Genomic DNA, 20,008 nt, shown 5'->3' with positions numbered 1-20,008 from the left:
TTAACATGCCCAAAAGCCTGCAGAGAACAAAGAACAATACAGCACAGGAACAGGCCCTTTGGCCCTCCAAGCCTGTACCGATCATGTGTTCCTATCTAGACCATCCGTTTGTTTATCCCTCTATTCCCAGTCTGTTCATGTAGCTATCTAGATAGATCCTAGCGTGTCTGCCTCAACCACCTTGCTTGTAGTGCATTCCAGGCCCCCACCACCCTCTGTGTAAAATACGTCCCCCGCATATCTGTATTGAACCTTGTCCCCCTTACCTTGAACTTGTGACCCCTTGTGTTTGTCATTTCTGACCTGGGAAAAAGCTTCCAACTGTTCACCCTATCTATGCCCTTCATAATTTTATAAACTTCTACTAGGTCGCCCCTCAACCTCCGTCTTTCCAGGGAGGACAACCCTAATTTACTCAATCTCTCCTCATAGCTAATACCCTCCATACCAGGCAACATCCTGGTAAACCTTTTCTGCACTCTCTCCAAAGCCTCCACATCCTTCTGGTAGTGTGGCGACCAGAACTGGACACAGTATTCCAAATGTGGCCTAACCAACGTTCTATATAACTGCAACATCATATGCCAACTTTTATACTCTATGCCCCGTCCAATAAAGGCAAGCATGCCATATGCCTTCTTCACCACCTTTTCCACCTGTGCTGCCACCTTTAAGGATCTGTGGACTTGCACACCCAGATCCCTCTGTGTGTCTATACTCCTGATGGTTCTGCCATTTATTGTATAGCTCCCTCCTGCATTAGATCTACCAAAATGCATCACTTTGCATTTATCTGGATTAAATTCCATCTGCCATTTCTCCGCCCAATTTTTCAGCCTATCTATATCCTGCTGTATTAGAGGGAGGTAGAGCGCATGTGCAGACCTCTGATGCTACACATGCGCATTAACAGTAGCAGGGATCTGACAGAGAGCTGTCAGGCCTCTGCTGCTGCAGGCAGCCTGAAGCAGCTGCCCACCGCAATCGCGGGGGCCCGCAGCCTGAGATGCAGCCCCCACCGAATCCCCCACTGCCCAGAACAATCGTGGACTCCCTACCCTCCCCCACCAATCGCTGCAGAGTGGCAGCGGGGCCTCCCTCCCATTGTCCCCATCCCCACTGATCCCTCCCCCATTGGCCCTGCCCCCAGGTGCCCAGTGGGCATTGCCCAGGTGTCAGGCTGGCATTGCCCATGTGCCAGGTTGACACTGCCAGTCTGGCACTGCCCAAGGGGCACCCTCCCTCTTGCCCTCGGCCTCCCCGGGGAGCCTCAATGGCCTCTGGTTCCACCGGCAAAGCCAAGTCGACTGCTCCCTGTTCATGGGGAGCATGTCTATTCCTTGCCAGCGAGAACCTCTCCTGGTGAGGCCATAAAGACAAGTGCACCCTGACGACTGAAATGCTAATTTAAATAAATTTCTATAAATTAACCAGCCTCTTGTGCATTTCCAGCGAGAGGCAGGCCGTGCCAAAATCCTATTGTCGTAAAATGGCGCTGTCGCGAAAACCGGTGTCAATCGTGCTAATTGTTTTACATCCCACTTTACACTGCATCGCACCCGAATACTGCCCATTAATTCTGTTTCTCTGCATAGATGCTTCCAGACCTAATGGATTTTTCAGCATTTTCTCTTTTTATTCATCAAATGCACAGGCCTGATACCTCGGTCGGTAATTACATTTTGCACTTGTCTCCCCTTAAGACAAGATCTGGTTTAAAATCATCCCCTGAATAACATACGAAATATCTGAATTTGCTGAAAGCCATTTTGGAAAAACACAATTTTGTTAATATCAAAAGGTAAAGGTTAGACTGCAGTGATATGTCTCAATTCATATTGATAAATTAGTTAATAACCAGCTTCCAGGTGAGAAGGACCCAGCTGTGTAACCATATCCAATCAGTACACGCCAATTGGAATTCTTTGCAGCAGTCTTTCTCTACTATTAGTCTGAACTAAACATTAGAAAACATTAAGATACTGAAGGAAGCTCTTTTCACATTCCTGATGCAGATCAGTCTTCTGGCAGGGCCTTGCATTCGGAAATTATGGCAGAAGAGTAGCAGCCCTGCCACTGGTTTTAGAGCCTTTTCAGAAAGACTTCAGGCCCAAATATCAAACCAAGGTTAAAACTAATTACAACCTACTTTTAGTTCATTTTCAACTTGCTGCCTGGCCCCTTCAATCCCTTTGACCAGTGGAAGGCTCGATCAAAAGCCCCTCATGATCAACTTTACAGGGTGCCTATGCACCTGGATACTAAGGTCATAAAATTCAAAGTGTCACTTCTTGTCTCGTTTGGATTTGTCGCACAACTCATAGTAGCAAGTGCCACGGTAGCCTTCCCTTGAACAGAAAGTCAGAAGTGGGGATATTTACTGACGGTTGCACAGCGTTCAGCACTATTCACAACTCCTTTGATGCTGAAGCAGTCCATGTCCATATGTAGTAAAACAGGAACAACATTCAGGCTAGGACTGATAAGTGGCAAGTAGCAATCATGCTACAGAAGTGCTGGGCAAAAAACACGTCCATCAAGAGAGAATCTAACCATTTCCCCTTAACATTCAATGGCATTACTATTGCTGAAACCCCCACCATAAACACTGATCAGAAACTTTACTGAACTAGACATATAACTACTGTGGCAGAGCAAGTCAGAGATTGAGTATTCTATGGCACGTAACTCACCTCCTAACTCCCCAAAGCCTGCCCACCATCTACAAAGCACAGGAGTGCGACAGAATACTTTCCACTTGTCTGGATGAGTACAGCTCTAATAACACTCAGATACTTAACACCATCCAAGAACACCATCAAAATTCACTCCTTCCACCAATGGAGGGAAGTGGGAGCAGAGTGTACCATCTACAAGATGCACTGCAGCAACTTGCCAAGGTTCCTTCAACAACACATTTCAAACGTATGACCTCTACAACCAGGAAGAAAGTCAGCAGATGCATGGGAACACCACAAGTTTCCCTCCAAGTCACACAGCATCCTGACTAGGAACTACAACATCATTCCCTGCACTCTGGGTGTACCTACACCACATGGACTGCAGCAGTTCAAATTAGCAGTTCACCACCACCTTCTCAAGGGCAATTAGAGAAGGGCAATAAGTGGCAACCTTGGCAGTAACACTCACAACCCGATAATGGGAAAAACAAGTACTAATGTCACACACAACTAGTTGTTTCCTTGACAAATGATTCAGTCACAAAAACTGCCCAGTTTGTAATTTTCACTGCAGAGGTTGATATGTGCAAAGAGTAACAGTGATGAGGGAGAAGATCCATTGAGGATTCTTATTATTCAATCACATCTGTATTAGGTCCTGTCCAGCCTCTGGCAAACTGCTTTGCAGCGAGCCTCCTGAGCTTTTAGGTCCTCCTCAAGACTGCTATTAAAGGTAGGTTCTCCAAGTGAATGTCTTTTTTATGGTGACATGCTAAATGCATTAAATAACAATGTCTTGGACATTTTGACTGCCTGGCACTTGCATGCATGTGTTGTATCCAAGCACCAGAACTACTGCTTCACAACATCAATTGCAATTTTATGATGGTCCTGCCATGTGTGTATAGATGCTAAGGAGAAATAAGAAAATAAGAAATGAGTGGGTATTTTGATCATCCAAGGATCAGCCCCTCTCTATACAAAACCAAGAGCGGTAAATGGAGGATAGGTGTAAAAGGAAGAAATTCTGAGTGCTTCCTCAAAATTTGTCTGTGACTTGCATGATCTGGTATAAATTGTTGTGCACAAGTTACACACTAAAGGGCATTGTTTTTTAATTACAGCAGGGGCTTTGGAAAATCCTACTCTGCAGCAGAACCTGATGAATTAAGCATGGTGGTGCTCCTCAAGGTCCAAGCATGGCAGCAGTGGGGAACTGGATGCAACGTAGGCACTTCATAAAAAAAGCATCAGTTATTTATTTCATGCAGTAAGGTACTGCTAACTAACAGATGTTATTTATCTCAGATATTGTCTTCCTACACCTGATCTTGTCAGCTCACTCACCCACTCCCACCTCCTCCCTACAGAATATACAAGCTGGCCTGTCACAATTATGTGCCCAGTGAGTCCAAGGAGCTTGCCTGGCTTGGTGACACATCCACAAAGCTTTGTGGAGACCTGTACTCCCACACTCATGTAGCATACAGCCAGCCACTGCTATATCAAGTTCCCTTTCAGGCTCAGGAAAGGGAATTCCCAGTTCACAGAGTAACTGCCCTGGTTCCACATCCAATGGCTGTGTTTTACATTGTATAGAGTAGATCTGAGGCTGTTTCACCCCTCATTTTCCTGGGGGCTTTCACCAAACCTAGGCTAGAGATACCCATAGAATTTTGGCCCCAAGTTATTTTTTTGAAGCTTCTCAATTTCCCCTTACTCATTTAGCCTTGCGTGCAGATCACCTGATGTCCAGGAGTTGGGCGTAACCTGCTGCCTGACAATGCAGATCCGAAATTGGCTACTGGGAAATAGGTGAAAGGGAAATGGCCATTCTGACGCTGGTTAACATTCCCTAACCAATGCTCTCTGTGGGAACCAACTAATCACCAGGCAGATAATCATTTTCGCATGAAAATTTATTTGGGGGGAGAAAAAGGAATGAGTTATGAAACTGTATTCTAATATATAAAAAACAACGTGTAATTGTTAAAGAACCCTTACCTTTCTTAGGCGAGATGCACCAGAGCCAGACTGAATCGCTTCCAATAATGCAGTTCGTGCCCCTTCTAAATTCGCAACAGATTTGGTAGCAAACTTCTCATTTTTAGGAAAATCTGGAGGAGGAGCAGGAGGAAGAACACTAGAAGATCCTGTAGCTGGTTGTCTAGTTTGACAATATTCTCTTGTTTTATCATGTAGTTCTTTCGATGTTGCGGAAGATGTCTGTCAAAATAGTTAGTAATTCTTGTTACCAAAAGTGTGTAACAACTTGTTTGGTAATTATGAATGAACAAAATAGAAAGTTGCAGTGATTTGTTGCAAGTTATCTGTGAATAAAACTCATGCACTTTTAAAAAAGCAAAGTCTTCATATCAAAAATTAAATTATTTGAACCTTAGAAAGGGCCAATGATGAGTACACTGACTTTAAACGTGTGCCGTGAAGTTTTAACTTTATTGTGTGAAATAATTTGTTGTGAAAATACAATATAACCTTATTGAAGGTCTCTGCTTCAAAAATATTATAGCTCTGTTCAGTACATCTCAAAATTTGCCTGTCCAACTTCTTTCAGTGGCTGGCCCAACAGATACAATTATGGAACAAAAACAGAAAATGCTGGAAAATTTCAGCATGTCTGACAGCATCTGTGGAGAGAGAAATAGAGCCAATGTTTCGAGTCTGAATGACTCTTCCCAAAATGTTCGCTCTATCCTCTCTCCACAGATGCTGTCAGACCTGCTGAGATTTTCCAGCATTTTTTGTTTTTGTTTCAGATTCCAGCATCTGCAGTAATTTACTTTTATCTTAGATACAATTATGGTCCTGTTGTATTTGGCACTGTACCACATTGGTCCTCGGAACCACCACAGGTTACCTGCAATTTGCTTATGTACCAAATTGAAAATGTGTCTGTCACAAGTTTGGTCACTCCAATGGGCATCTGAATATCTTGCATTTAGCAATGTGGTCATACTGCCCAACATCTAATTATGGCAGTGCAATCCCATGGGCATAACTGCAGAATCTCCCAGGATCTGAGCTGAAGTCTTTTACATATGTGTCTTTTACATATGCCCCTGAGTTCGTCTCCTAACTTTTCGAAGATGACCTAAACCACTTGGGTGAGAAAAGGTTAGATATAAATTATGAAGCTACTTTATTTCAGTAAAAGGGTCAAAGCAAATCTACTTAGTTAACTCAAACTTGCTTCACTCCTCAAACGGCGGGAGGAAATAAACCTCAGCTCCACCCTTTTAGTAAGCTGACTCCTTTCTCTCTAATGAATTTTCAACTGTAAGAGCTGACCTACTGCATTTAACTTCTAGTTCTAGGCCAAGAGCTGTGTATCGTAGTCTGTTTAGAATCTAACGTCCCGTCAAACATGGGCTTGTGTTGCCATTAATTTTGAGAGTTCTTGGACTCTGCAGCCCTGCCACATCCAGTTGTAAATGGTGGTGGGTAAATACCAATCAACAAGAGGAAGAAGCTCCAAAAACACCCCCATCCTCAATGGTGGCAGAACCAAGCAAGTCAATGCAAAAGGCAAGGCTTAAGCATCAGGCAGAAATGCCAAATAGATGATTTACCCCAGCTTAATCCACAGCCTCACATAATCATAAATGCGAGGCCTTGACAATTCAGTTCAGTCCACATGATGCTCAAGAAATGGATGAAGGCAGTGGATACATTAAAGGATATCGATCCTGAAACATCCCATCTGTAGTATTTAAGAATTTCCCAACAGGAAAGGTAAATTAACCGTGGCTAACAAAAGAAGTTAAAAATTTCATTAAATCAACGAAAGTGGCTTGTATGGTTGCCAAAATAGTGGTAACCCCAAGGATTGCGAGCAATTTCGAATCCAGCAAAGAAGGACCAAGAAACTGATAAATAAAGGAAAATAGGAATATGATTGCAGGTTAGCAAGAACTATAAAGACAGACTGTAAAAGCGTATTTTGGTATATGAAAAGTTGGGGGAAGGTGATGCTATAGTGGTAATGTCAGAATTGAATGCCAGCTCCAATTGTGGGGGGTGGGGGGGGGGTCAAGGGCAGAGGCCCCGAGACCATCATGGTGGGCTGGGGGGAGGTTTATTGTTGTTCTGATCGGGGCGCCTTTTAAAGATGGCACCCTGATCTCAGTGAAGCTGGATTTTGCCAGTGTGTTGAGGTCCCAACGCCCTACATGACATCGTGAAACATGCCCTCTTGATTTTTTTTGGTAGAGTGTCGTAGGATATGGAGAGAGGACAAACCTGTTTCTCCAGAGAGAAACACATTGGTTTTCTTACCGGGAAACAAGACACTGCGATTTTTTGGTAAGATTTCACCCAGAATCTAACCATCTTCCCATGACATTCAATGGTATTATCATTGTTGAATCCCCCACTATCAACATCCCCCACTATCAACACTGAAAGCTAACATGCAGGTGAAACAAGCAATAGGAAGATGACTGGTGCGTTGGCCTTTATCATAAGAGTAGGAGTACTGTATGCAGTTTTGGTTCCCTTACCTTAGGAAGGATATTATTGCCAAAGCAGGATTGCAATGATGGTTCACCAGAGTTGCTCTCAAGATGAAGAGACTGTCCTATTAAAATGGTTTGAACAACGAGGTCTGTATTCTTTCATTTCAAAGAATGAGAGCTGACAATATTGAAACCGACAAAATACTTAAAGGGATAGACAGGGTAGATGCAGGTAAAATGTTTTCCCTGGTTAGGGAGTCTAGAACGAGGGGCGACAATTTCACTGAGGACAGAGATTAGGAGAATTTCATTTACTCAGAGGCTTGTGGATCTTTGGATTTTTCTACCCCAGCAGGCTGTGGAAGCTCAGTCATTGAGTTTGTTTAAAACAAAGATTGACAGATTTCTAAATACTAATGACATAAAGGGATATGGGGTTGTGTGGAAAAAAGGCATAGAAGTCGATGGTCAACCAAGATTGTATTGAATGGCAGAGCAGGCTCGATGGGCTGAATGGCCTACTTCTGCTCCTCTGTCAATTTTATAATACAAATGAGAAACCAGGTAGAACATAGAAAGTTCTGAGGGGAAGTAGAAAAAGAAATAAGAGCAGCAAAGAAAGAGTAAGAAAGAGGTAGCCAATATAGAAGTAAATTTAAAGATCTTCTACAAATATATGAATCGTAAAAGAGCAGTAATAGGATAATTGTGGCTGATTAAGGACCAAAAATAATAAATTATGCAGGGAGGCAGAGGGAATGGCTGAGATACAAAATTAGTACTTTGCATCTGACTTTACCAAGGAAGAAGGTTCTCCCAAAGTCACAGTGAAAGTGAAAGTAATTGAGATACTGGACGGGCAGAAAATTAATAAACGGAATGCATTGGGAAGTCTAGTTGTTGCCAGGACCAGATCCAAGGATACTGAGGCAAGGGTAAAAATTGCAAAGATACTGGATATAATCTTCCAATCTTCCTTAGATCGAGGTGGTGTCAGAGAACTGGAGAATTGCAAATGTTGTCTTTCTCCTTCGTCTTCATGCAGCCTCCTCAGTTGTCCAAAGCTTGCCAATTATGGCTCTCCACACTTTTCTATCTCTCGCAGTCCTTTACATTGAGTAGCCCATGCCTAATGGTCAGTCCTTGATGTCATACCTCCACTTTCTCTGCCTTGCTGGCACACTTTTCCCTTTAACATAAACTTCTGTGGTGTTGACAAATATATTACCACTAGATCCTCAAGTCACCTATCCAGACAATGACAGGTTTCTTTTGGCTATGGTCTTTAGCAAGCAAATGTTACACCCTTATACAAAAAAGCGTGTAAGGAGAAGCCCAATAATTACAGACCTCTCAGAACAACCTCAGCAGTTAAAGAGAAGTTAAAATGACTGGGCTGTTGTTGAATTCCTTGGACTCTTCTCAAAAATGACAGGAACAAATGACTGATGCAGCAAGAACGCATCAAGACTGCTGCCATATGATGCTCAGTGCATGGCCACACATCAACTGCACGTGAGGAATCTGAGAGGACTTGTAGATGCTGAGGGGATAATTCCTTTCATAAGGGAAAAGACAGAGATAAGGAAAATTTGCTTCAAGTGTCATCAGCATTTGGACATTATGAATGATCAAAAAGCACAACATTTTCCCCCCTTTTTTCAACTTTGCTAATGGACAGTCTTTTGTTGTGTACGTATGTGCGTATTTCTTGTTCCATGTGAATTTATTTCTCATTAAAATGTATCTCCTATTCCTTAACTGCTTAACTGATTGAGATAACTTTTAATGCTGTTTATTTCTCTTGTCATCCAATCACATCATTTTCAAAAACTAGCAACTTAAAAACGCAACTATTTTCTGCCAAGTAATTTATAAATAATGTGAACAAGAGACCCAAAAGAAAACCTGGTGGAACTTCATTTATCATTGCCTGCAGGCAGAATTCCTTTTCACATCTCTCATCCTTGCAATTCCTATCGCCCAGTCACTTTTCAAATCCACGTACTCATTTTATTAATTTCACAATCCTTAATCCTAAAACAAATTCTCATGTGTATAATATTATCGTGTGCTGGTTCTGAAAACCAAAATAATTTATGCATAGTGAATAACTCTCCAAACTGTTTCATCACCTCTCAAAAGAATTTGAGCAGATTACTGAGGCGAGTCAGATTGGCAAAGTGACTGCTTAAGAGGTCAGATGAGACTGCACACTCATTGGCTGAAGGTCAGCAGCACATGTTTTCTCCTGGCTGGTTCATTTAAACAATGTCGATGTATTTAGTCAAGCACCTGGCCCTGATTCCCCATTGGGCCACAAAAAATATTTACAAGAGAAATTAAAATTTGAAAACCTCTTGTGCAACCTTTGTGCTCTGAATAAGCTTTGTGTCAATGGCAATGGAATTGGCAGGAAAGTTGTGGCTATGATGCGGAGCCTCCCTGTTTGACTAGGAGATTCCTTTACAGCCCACCCATGCCTGCTGCATTGTCAGCTGACGCCAGGTTTCACTACTTAAAAGTGTCCTCTGCCATGTGATGGTGCATGGGAGACTCACTGGCACTTCAGAATTTAATTGTAATTGTGAGGAAACCAGTAAAGCGCGAGAGAGCAGAAGTGGCTCTTATTTCCTGTTCTGCCGTTGGGAATGCGCGGTTAACATTTGACCACAGGATGGTGAAATTGGACTGCATTGCGTCCGCAGTTCTGCCGCAGATGATTGTACGCAGAGCAAAAAAAAATGAAAGGTTTGGCAGAGGCAAGGAAAGCACAAATTTGTGTCATCAAAACAATGTTAGTAACAAGAGATTGTGGAATTGTACGAACTAAGCAGCAGCATGCTGGGAAAATTGGTCAACTCTCTGGTATAATGCAAGAACGCTGACCAAGCTATTTCAAAATGCCAGACCCCTGTAAGAGTTAATAAGGCTGTATGAGTAAATAAAACAAGATAGGGTCAGGGAGGAAGGAGTCACCGACCTTCTTCTGTTCCATCAAAGGACAAGATAAGGTTATGAATAATGAGACAAAGAGTTCTGGTCGGTCAGCAAGTTAAAACCTGATTAATGATATTGCTCACAATTCTATTACTAATCGAATTCCTGAATATGCTCTGGTCACAAAAACTAATAATGATTATGTATAAATACTGAACTGTTTCTCTGTGTAATTGCAGACTTGTGGAAGAATCAGCAGCTGTATCAACTGCTCTCTGACCCCAAGTTTCAGCCATGTACTTCATGCAGTTATTCGTAAATAAATGCTTGTTATATTGACGAAACAAATTTTGTAGAGTCTATCTTTCACAGTCAAGAAGCAGGAAAAGTTTCCACTTCAACAAGATCAATGATTGCAGGTGAGCACAGGAAGTAGAAATATAAGTTGGGTTTATCAGCGATACATTCTGCCTTTTTAATAAAAAGCTGCAAGTGTAACTCCGGATCCACACTGCAAGACACGAGCGAGGTTGAAAAGATAGATGACTAGGTACATCGTGACCTAGTCATAAAGTGTCATCAAGCTTAGATTTTAAAATCCTCTGGGTTATTGCTGTCAGGCAAGGAGGAATTGGTAGGGCTAGGGAACCGTGGTGCACCAAAAAAGTTTCTTTGTTGGTTAAAAAGAAAAAGGAGGCTTATGTTCGGATGAGACGTGAGCACTCGGGTAGTGCACTAGAAAGCTTTAGATTGGCTAAGAGGGAGTTGAAGAGCGAGCTTAGAAGGGCTAAAAGGGGACATGAGAAGACTTTGGCGGATAGGGTTAAAGAGAATCCTAAGGCGTTCTATAGGTATGTCAAGAACAGAAGGTTGGTTAGGGCAAGTTTAGGGCCAGTTATAGATGGCAGAGGGAAGTTATGTGTGGAACCGGAGGAGATTGGTGAAGCATTGAACCAATATTTCTCTTCGGTGTTCACGCAAGGGGACATGAATATAGCTGAGGAGGACACTGGGTTGCAAGGGAGTAGAATAGACAGTATTACAGTTGATAAGGAGGATGTGCAGGATATTCTGGAGGGTCTGAAAATAGATAAATCCCCTGGTCCGGATGGGATTTATCCAAGGATTCTCTGGGAGGCAAGAGAAGTGATTGCAGAGCCTCTGGCTCTGATCTTCAGGTCGTCGTTGGCCTCTGGTATAGTACCAGAAGATTGGAGGTTAGCGAATGTTGTCCCATTGTTTAAGAAGGGGAACAGAGACTTCCCCGGGAATTATAGACCGGTGAGTCTCACTTCTGTTGTCGGCAAGATGTTGGAAAAAATTATAAGGGATAGGATTTATAGTTATTTGGAGAGTAATGAATTGATAGGTGATAGTCAGCATGGTTTTGTGGCAGGTAGGTCGTGCCTTACTAACCTTATTGAGTTTTTTGAGAAAGTGACCAAGGAGGTGGATGGGGGCAAGGCAGTGGACGTGGTATATATGGATTTTAGTAAGGCGTTTGATAAGGTTCATCATGGTAGGCTTCTGCAGAAAATGCAGATGTATGGGATTGGGGGTGATCTAGGAAATTGGATCAGGAATTGGCTAGCGGATAGGAAACAGAGGGTGGTGGTTGATAGTAAATATTCATCATGGAGTGCGGTTACAAGTGGTGTACCTCAGGGATCTGTTTTGGGGCCACTGCTGTTTGTAATATTTATTAATGATCTGGATGAGGGTATAGTTGGGTGGATTAGCAAATTTGCTGATGACACCAAAGTCGGTGGTGTGGTAGACAGTGAGGAAGGGTGTCGTAGTTTGCAGGAAGACTTAGACAGGTTGCAAAGTTGGGCCGAGAGGTGGTGGATGGAGTTTAATGCGGAGAAGTGTGAGGTAATTCACTTTGGTAGGAATAACAGATGTGTTGAGTATAGGGCTAACGGGAGGACTTTGAATAGTGTGGAGGAGCAGAGGGATCTAGGTGTATGTGTGCATAGATCCCTGAAAGTTGGGAATCAAGTAGATAAGGTTGTTAAGAAGGCATATGGTGTCTTGGCGTTTATTGGTAGGGGGATTGAATTTAGGAGTCGTAGCGTTATGTTGCAACTGTACACAACTCTGGTGCGGCCGCACTTGGAGTACTGTGTGCAGTTCTGGTCCCCACATTACAGGAAGGATGTGGAGGCTTTGGAGAGGGTGCAGAGGAGGTTTACCAGGATGTTGCCTGGTATGGAGGGGAGATCCTATGAGGAGAGGCTGAGGGATTTGGGATTGTTTTCGCTGGAAAGGCGGCGGCTAAGAGGGGATCTTATTGAAACATATAAGATGATTAGAGGTTTAGATAGGGTGGATAGTGATAGCCTTTTTCCTCTGATGGAGAAATCCAGCACGAGGGGGCATGGCTTTAAATTGAGGGGGGGTAGTTATAGAACCGATGTCAGGGGTAGGTTCTTTACCCAGAGGGTGGTGAGGGATTGGAATGCCCTGCCAGCATCAGTAGTAAATGCGCCTAGTTTGGGGGCGTTTAAGAGATCCGTAGATAGGTTCATGGACGAAAAGAAATTGGTTTAGGTTGGAGGGTCACAGTTTTTTTTTAACTGGTCGGTGCAACATCGTGGGCCGAAGGGCCTGTTCTGCGCTGTAATGTTCTATGTTCTATGTTCTAAAAGAGAGACATGTTGCAGAAGCTTTTCATCTTGCATACATCAGGACAAATGCAAGTTGACACTGATTGGCTGAGGTGTTGCCACGGAGGAAGAAATGGGAAACTGTAGGCTCTCCAACTTCCCAGATAATTTGTAAAAGGGTTAAATATTCCTTCTGTTTGCGGAGGAGTAATCTTGCAAACCAATCAGCACCTCTTACACCTGTAGCGTAAATTGCTATGATCACTTGAAATTTGGCATTCTTGAGTTTGTCCTGATAAGTCTAAGACGAAGAGCTTTGGCAACACTCTCTTTTCAGTAACGTTCAAGTTTTGTACTGCCAAGTGACTGTTCTATTAGACTGCAGGGGGAAAGGAAGATTAAGGAATTACATAATTTTCAAACCTGAGGAAATAATGAGTTATAGTAGAAAACAACACAGTCTATCCCGATTTCAGCACAGTGACAATGCCAACAAAAGGGACAATCATTTGGAAGTAGGTTTTGGTGAAGAAAAATCAAATTGAGTGAAGTTAGAGATAAAAGGATTGTCTATCAGAAGGCAAAGTATATGATTACTCAAATCTTCTGAGGAAAGAAACTGCACAGGCTGCAGGATTTAATATAAAATTACAGGGCTCAGTCTGCAAACTGCATGACACATTGTCAGTTTAAGAACTGTCAGGATTTGTGGGAAGATGCAGTGCCACCTCAAATCACTCACCCAACCAATCAACCTATCATCTGATGAAAGTTTTCTTACATCTTGTTCAGAGTGGAAGAGCTTGGCCGAGTTTGGAAGCAGTAAATCTTTTGACAGAGTTAGACTTTCAAAAGACTGAAACTCATTAGTGCACTATTTTTAGCACACCAGTTAGTATATTTGAATTGTTTACCTGGGTTATAAGTTTAATTAAGAAACAGAACTTGACACAAACATAATGGAGACGATTTTACTATCGCGTTACGTCTGAAAATGGGGGCAACGCAGTGGTAAAGTTGGGCATAAAGTGCATAGCGCATTTGGTGCCGGTTTTCGCGGCCAGTGCCATTTTACGAGCACCGAATTTCCGAAATGGGCGAGAGGCAGGTTAATATGTGGAAATTTATTATATTGCTGTTTTATATCTGCTTAGCGAGCCCGGCGCTCAATTGTCCGGACCCACCCCACTTTATGACCTCTCCGGGAAAGGTTCTCACCGGCGAGGAATAGACATGCTCTCCATGAACAGGGAGCTGTCGAATTGGCCTCGCCAATGGAACCAGAGGTCATTGAGGCCCTCCGGGGAGGCCGAGGGCAAAGGGGGGGTTGCCCCTTGGGCAGTGCCAGACTGGCAGTGCCACCCTGGCACCTGGGTAATGCCCACCTCGCTGCCACTCTGCAGGGATCGGTGGGGGGAAGGGAGGGAGATGGGGCCTGCTGCCACTCTGCAGTGATCGGTTGGGGGCAGGGAGGGAAAAGGGGCCCACTGCCACCCTAGAGGGATCGGTGGGGGGAGGGCAGTGGGCCCCTGATCAGTGGGGGGAGGGCGGCGGGTCTGCAATCGGTGGGGGAGGGGGATTCCATGATCGGTCTGGGTGACGTGTGGGAGGTCGGTGGGAGCTGCATCTTGGGCTGTGGGCCCCCGTGATTGCAGGGGGGGGTGGAGCTGCTTCAGGCAGCCTGCATTAGTAGGGCCTGACAGCTCTCTCTTTTCTGTCAGGCCCCTGCTACTGCTAATGCGCATGTGTAGCATCAGAGACCTGCACATGTGCACTCCCTCCCACTGCAGGGTTTCGGGTGTGTTAAGCCCTGCCCACAGGCTTCTGCATCGAGCAAAGGACTTGCTCAGAATTATACAGACAGGGTGCGTAGGGGGGGGCCTGAAAACACGCCCAAAAGACGGATCTGAAACTCTCCCAGTTTCAAATCCGCCCAGCACTTAGAAAAAAAAAGGTAAAATCGCCCCCATTGTGTTGAAGAATTACAATTTCAAAGGAGAAAAAGAATTTGACATATGAAAAATCTTAACTTTCTTGAAGGCTTTGGTAATGGAGGTGTTGTTAAAGTTTTATTTGAGATCAAAAGATATACTAAGGCCAAGACTATTGACAAGTGAAACCTCACGTTAGAACCATGAGGTGGGTGCAGTAGGTGGGACTTGCAAGGACATGAAAAAATTGCATCTTTGAAGAATTGAAAATCAAGATATTTATTTCATATTGGAGGACATTGACAGGTATAATAGTGTAGTGTGTATTTCATTATATTAGTAATATGTAAACCTGTACTTAAATTCCAGAGAATGCAAATTCAAATTACCATGGCAGCATGAGAACTTGAATTCAATTTAAAATATCTGCATCAGTAAAGGCGACCACATAACTGCTTAAAAACCCCCACGAGTTCACCAATGTCCTTTAGTGACAGAAATCTGCCATGCTTACGCTAGTATGACTCTAGTCCCACAGCAACATGTTGACATTTTGCTGTCATGAAAGCACCAATTAATTTTAAATGGTTAGAAAATCCTATGGAACTCAAAGACCTCCCCCTCCAAATTCCTGATGTGTGCTGAGTTGGAGAGAGCATAATTTATAAAATGCACCTTTGATAGTCTTACATAGGTAAAAAGAAATCCCTGATTTAACTGTTTCTATTGCACCGGTACAAGCTTGAATTTAGCAATCCAACTCGTCTGAACTTTTGTGATTACAACTGCCCTTGATGCACATGACGTTATAAACGCCTCCATTAATACATACGCATATAAACAGTCATGACATTTAAGTTAATCATTTAATCCCTTTCCACTTGTGCAATATTTTTTCGATACTGTCTTTTTTGCACTTACTTATCTGACTTTCATGCTGATTTCAGATTTTATTCAACGTCCTAACCTACTAAATGTGATATGTTTCAGTGGCATATTGAGCAAAATAAGGTAACTTTCTTGATATAACAACATTCTTATTTTTGCAAAGACTTGTGAGGTCAGACATGATAATATCCACTTTTGAAGACCTGATACTATTCCGTTGAAGACGAATAGCTTTACTTTTTATCAGATGACAATACACTTAAATTTTAACATTTATATTCTGGTTTGTAAACTTCCCAATTAAAAAGTGGAATACTTCATCTTTTATTACGTTTATTTCAGATTTGCTGATTCTATTGTTTGTACATCTGTTGCTTTTCCCTGTCATTACCCTGTCACATTTGATCAAAGTTTTGGCAGCAATCTGCTCAGAAACATGATCTGTGTTTCTTCACAGCACAAGGTTCTTTCAATTCCTTCTAGTATGGCGGAGAAAAGGAGGTGTTTTGAACGCAAGTTCTTTTCTGTGTTGATCTTATTTCGGGATTCATAAATGACACTGTTAATGTCTTCAAATCTCACGTTAATTTTCATCTCCAAATCCCTTGGCTTGACGGCAGGTGATACCAGCTCATACTGTCAATAAAATGACTGAAGCTCCAGACTTTGGAAGATACCTTCTCCACAATTTTTGTCAGATATTTGTCTCCATTTTACATACTGTTAACAAAGCACTGTTTAGGTATAGCTGCTACTGAAATTCATTTAGCAAATTTCCTTATTCCACTTAATTCCCAATCTTGTTGTTTTAATAGGTGCATATCCTATCTGTCATCCGCACAGTCAATAATGAAGCACAAGAGATCATCATGCAGAGAAGATGTTGCAAAGACAGAACTTCCCCAATATCCATGGGTAATTTTAATGCAACCTTAAGAGGCAGTCTCATCTGAAAAAAGACAACTCCAACAATTTAGTGCTCCTCCAGTGCTGTACTGAAGAGTCGCCATAGCTTATATGCTCAAGTGCCACGTACAGCAAGTGTTTGAGATTATATTTACAAATTAAAGCCAAAACAAATCAGGAGATGAAGATTTTTTTTTCATGACGGCAGTGAGAAGTATGTGAAATAGATTACTGGCATGGGCGATGACACAGGAAAACTTAAGGGGCTTGAAACAGGAAATGGAGGTTTGGCACTATTATCAAGGGAAGTCTGTGGCTAGTTGGGCTTGAAGGACCAAGGGGACTTTTCCTGCCTGAAACTGCTACTGGAGAAAAATGTAACCACTGCCACCCCATCCCCACCAAACTCTGGAAGGAAATATTGAAATATTGTGGGTGATGCTGTTAAATAGTTTGAGAGTGGGAGGGTTGTTCCAGTGCATTTAATGACTTCCCATCATTCGCAATTTTCACTTGCCTGAATTCAGGCACAGGATGAATGCTCACCCAGAGAAAGTTTACTGCCCACTTCAGCCCTCACAGCTTTAAGTCTTGCCCTCAAATTAAAATAGGCTCTAGGAATGGCGTGTAAACGCAGGGGGTGGGATTCTACCAAAAAGATTCTAAGTGCTGAATTTGTGTAAAAACTAGAGTAAATCCTGCTGGTTTTTTCAGTGGGATTTTCAAAATGAATCTCCCACACTTTGTGCACTGCAGAGTGCCCTAACGTGAATCTCATTAAAAATCCAGGGTTGGGATCTACTCCTGCTGGAGAGGCCGGCAGTATAACGCTGAGCGGGCCACTGTCGATCAGTCATAGCGGAGGTCGGTGCTTGCGCAGCCCCACACTGCCGGCCTGCTGATCGCTGGCCAGCCCTGCAACCCTCCATTGCTGGCCGTGCGACCCCTCATGCCCCGATCCCCCCACCCGCCGGCCCGCCTCGATTTCACCCCCCACCCCCATGCACTCCGATTCCGCCCCCCCACCACCTCCTGCAGTCCCAACACCCCCAGCAGGCCGTCTCCCACCAACCCACCCCAATGGTCAGCCCCGATCCCTCCCCCTGTCACCGCTGAGTGCAGAGTGTCAGCTAGGCCCCCCCAACCCCCACCGATCTCCTTCCCACCCCCCCACGCTCCCCTCCCCGCAGAGGCTCTAGCCCTGCCACCGTGTCACTGCCTGATGTCTGGTGGACAGTGCCAAAGTATCCCTTGGGCATTGGCACTTTGCCTCTTGGGCAGTGCCGGGGGACCAGGCTGGCACTGCCAAGCTGGCAATGCCCAGGAAGCACCCCCCCCCTTACCTCAGCCTCCTGGGGGCCTCAATGTTTTCACTCCAGTGGAGTCGGGCTGCCAGGTCCCCGTTAATGGGGAGCTATTGTAAACCCCACTGGAGTGAAACACTCCTGGCGGCTGGTGGGGGGAAAGCTAGCGGGGCTGGAGGCCTCAGTCCCGGGTCCACTAATTATATTTAAATCACAATTTAAATAATTTCTGATTTCTAGTGCGGAGCTGATGGCGCCAGAAACCCGGCGGTCGGAGATCCGCGGAGGCCATGCGCCCAGCAGGAAGCCCGCTACACGGCCCCAACTTGAGTCTCCCGGCTCGCTATGCTGCAATCGCCCCCCAGGACCTTCTTATTTAAACCTGCACACCTGTATAGGGGAAAGCAGGTCAGGACTTTTCTTTCCTGTAGCACTGCAATGATAGCATGAGAAAAATTAGGTGACTGAGATAGAGGTAGTACTTCAAGAAGTTTAGGGGAAGAACTGTTGACCGTTATACGACACTTCACTCAAAAATGGGTTACAATATCTTAGCAGCAGATAGCCAACAGAGTTAATGCTGTGCGCAGGATCCAGTGGTCTTTAATACATGTTAGGAAGAAGCTAGTTGACTTGATGTAAACTTTGAGAAGACGTAAGTACAGTTTTCCTGATACATTGAGATTGATTAATTGGCTCAAAAGCAGCACTGGTTCTGCTCCATTGCTCTGTATATGGAAACTTGTCATTATGCAGTCTGTTCATTAACATAACTTATTGCTGCTCCAGCTGGTCTCATAATATGTTGCAATCGGTCATATTATTGAAAGCCAGCAACCAGTGAAAAAGCAACAAGAAAGACTTGCATTTATGTATGGTCTTTCATAACCACAGGACATCCCAAAGTGCTTTACATCTCGTGAAATACTTTTGAAGCTTAGTTCCTGACACCATACAGGAAACATAAGGAGAGCTTATGGTTGCCTATTTTATATCAGGCAGTTAATAAGCACCTCCCTTTCAGCATCCATTCCAAATGGGTACTGTACATCTAGAACATTGTTAAGGACCATCCAGTTAAATAAAATCCAGGGCATAATGAATCGAGTGCACAGTTAGCATGCTTACTCCTGAAGCTCTGGCTTTTGACTCCTTATTTGGGGCCTATTGTAGGCCCAAGGATTTTTGTGCTTGATTTTATGGGGAGTAGATACTCAGAGCTTGCATCATATATTATCAACACCTTAGAGGACCTGCATAGTTGTGAATTATGAATGCTGAACCGTCAGAAGTATTAATAAAAGTTCACCCTATGCGATATTGTTGAAAAAAACAACAGTAGACTGAATGCTTACCTTACATCACCATATTGCAGTATTAGATAATACAAATAATCTAACTCAAACAATAGGATGGTAGAAATCTTAAAGTGGCTTGACACAGGAAGTCGTTGTAAGTCAAGCAAGATGGATATTTATTTAGTATTGCAAAACCTCAAGTGACATCTGCTGCAGGACAGCAAAAGAGAGCAAAGCAAGTCTTAATTCTGTTCCCATGTCCTGGAATAGGTTTTAATGTCACAGCCTTCAGACTCAGTGGTGACCCAAAACACCCACTGATCCAAAGTTTTCACAACCTAATACAATTCTTTGTCACAATGTTGTACCAACATTTTAAATAGTGGTATTTTTTATGGGAATAAGATTTGCAATTATACTCCCCATCCAATTCCTTTGAATTTGATATTACAATTAAGTTTCCTGAGAATTTTGATGTTACTTCGATTTTTGTTCCTTCTGAATTTCATCCTCAACCTTGGCAATTGTTTTTGCACAACTTATTTTATCTTCTAACAACTCATCTAATGAAACTTTGTAATTTCTTCATTGTTCTTTCTTTAACTTGTCACAGCTCTATTTGACATTTTATATGAATCTATGTGTATGTTTACTTTTTTCTCTCAGCTTTCCTTCGTCACAATTATTTTATAGTGGTCACTTTGTGAAGGATGCGTTCATTTCCAGATGATTTCTCTGTTACCTTCAGTGTGGGTTTTTAAGGTATGTACTTACAAAGAAACAAAGAACAGTACAACACAGCAACAGGCCCTATGGTCCACCAAGACACATTGCATCTTTCTAAACTGAAGACCTTTTGCCTCTACGTGATCCGTATCCCTCTATTTCCTGCCTATTCATGTATTTGTCATGATGCCTCTTAAACGTTGCTATTGTACCTTCTACCACCTCCTCCGGCAGTGCATTCCAGGCACTT

The 20,008-nt window shown here is 43.2% G+C and overlaps 1 protein-coding gene across 7 annotated transcripts in view; it reads right to left on the bottom strand.

The window, feature by feature from the left end:
* The window catches only part of cobl (cordon-bleu WH2 repeat protein), a 345,820-nt gene that overhangs the window by 7,440 nt on the left and 318,372 nt on the right, over window positions 1–20,008 (bottom strand). For all 7 annotated transcript variants that reach the window (XM_078236757.1, XM_078236727.1, XM_078236736.1 and 4 more), the window contains exon 13: window positions 4,686–4,907. In XM_078236757.1, the coding sequence (XP_078092883.1) occupies window positions 4,686–4,907 (222 nt within the window). The remainder of the gene's footprint in view (window positions 1–4,685; window positions 4,908–20,008) is intronic.

This window comes from Mustelus asterias, chromosome 2 (genome assembly GCF_964213995.1).
Source record: "Mustelus asterias chromosome 2, sMusAst1.hap1.1, whole genome shotgun sequence".
Lineage (NCBI taxonomy): Eukaryota > Metazoa > Chordata > Chondrichthyes > Carcharhiniformes > Triakidae > Mustelus > Mustelus asterias.
The sequence above is the reverse complement of the archived record's forward strand: the minus strand, read 5'-3'. Positions and strand labels throughout refer to the sequence as shown.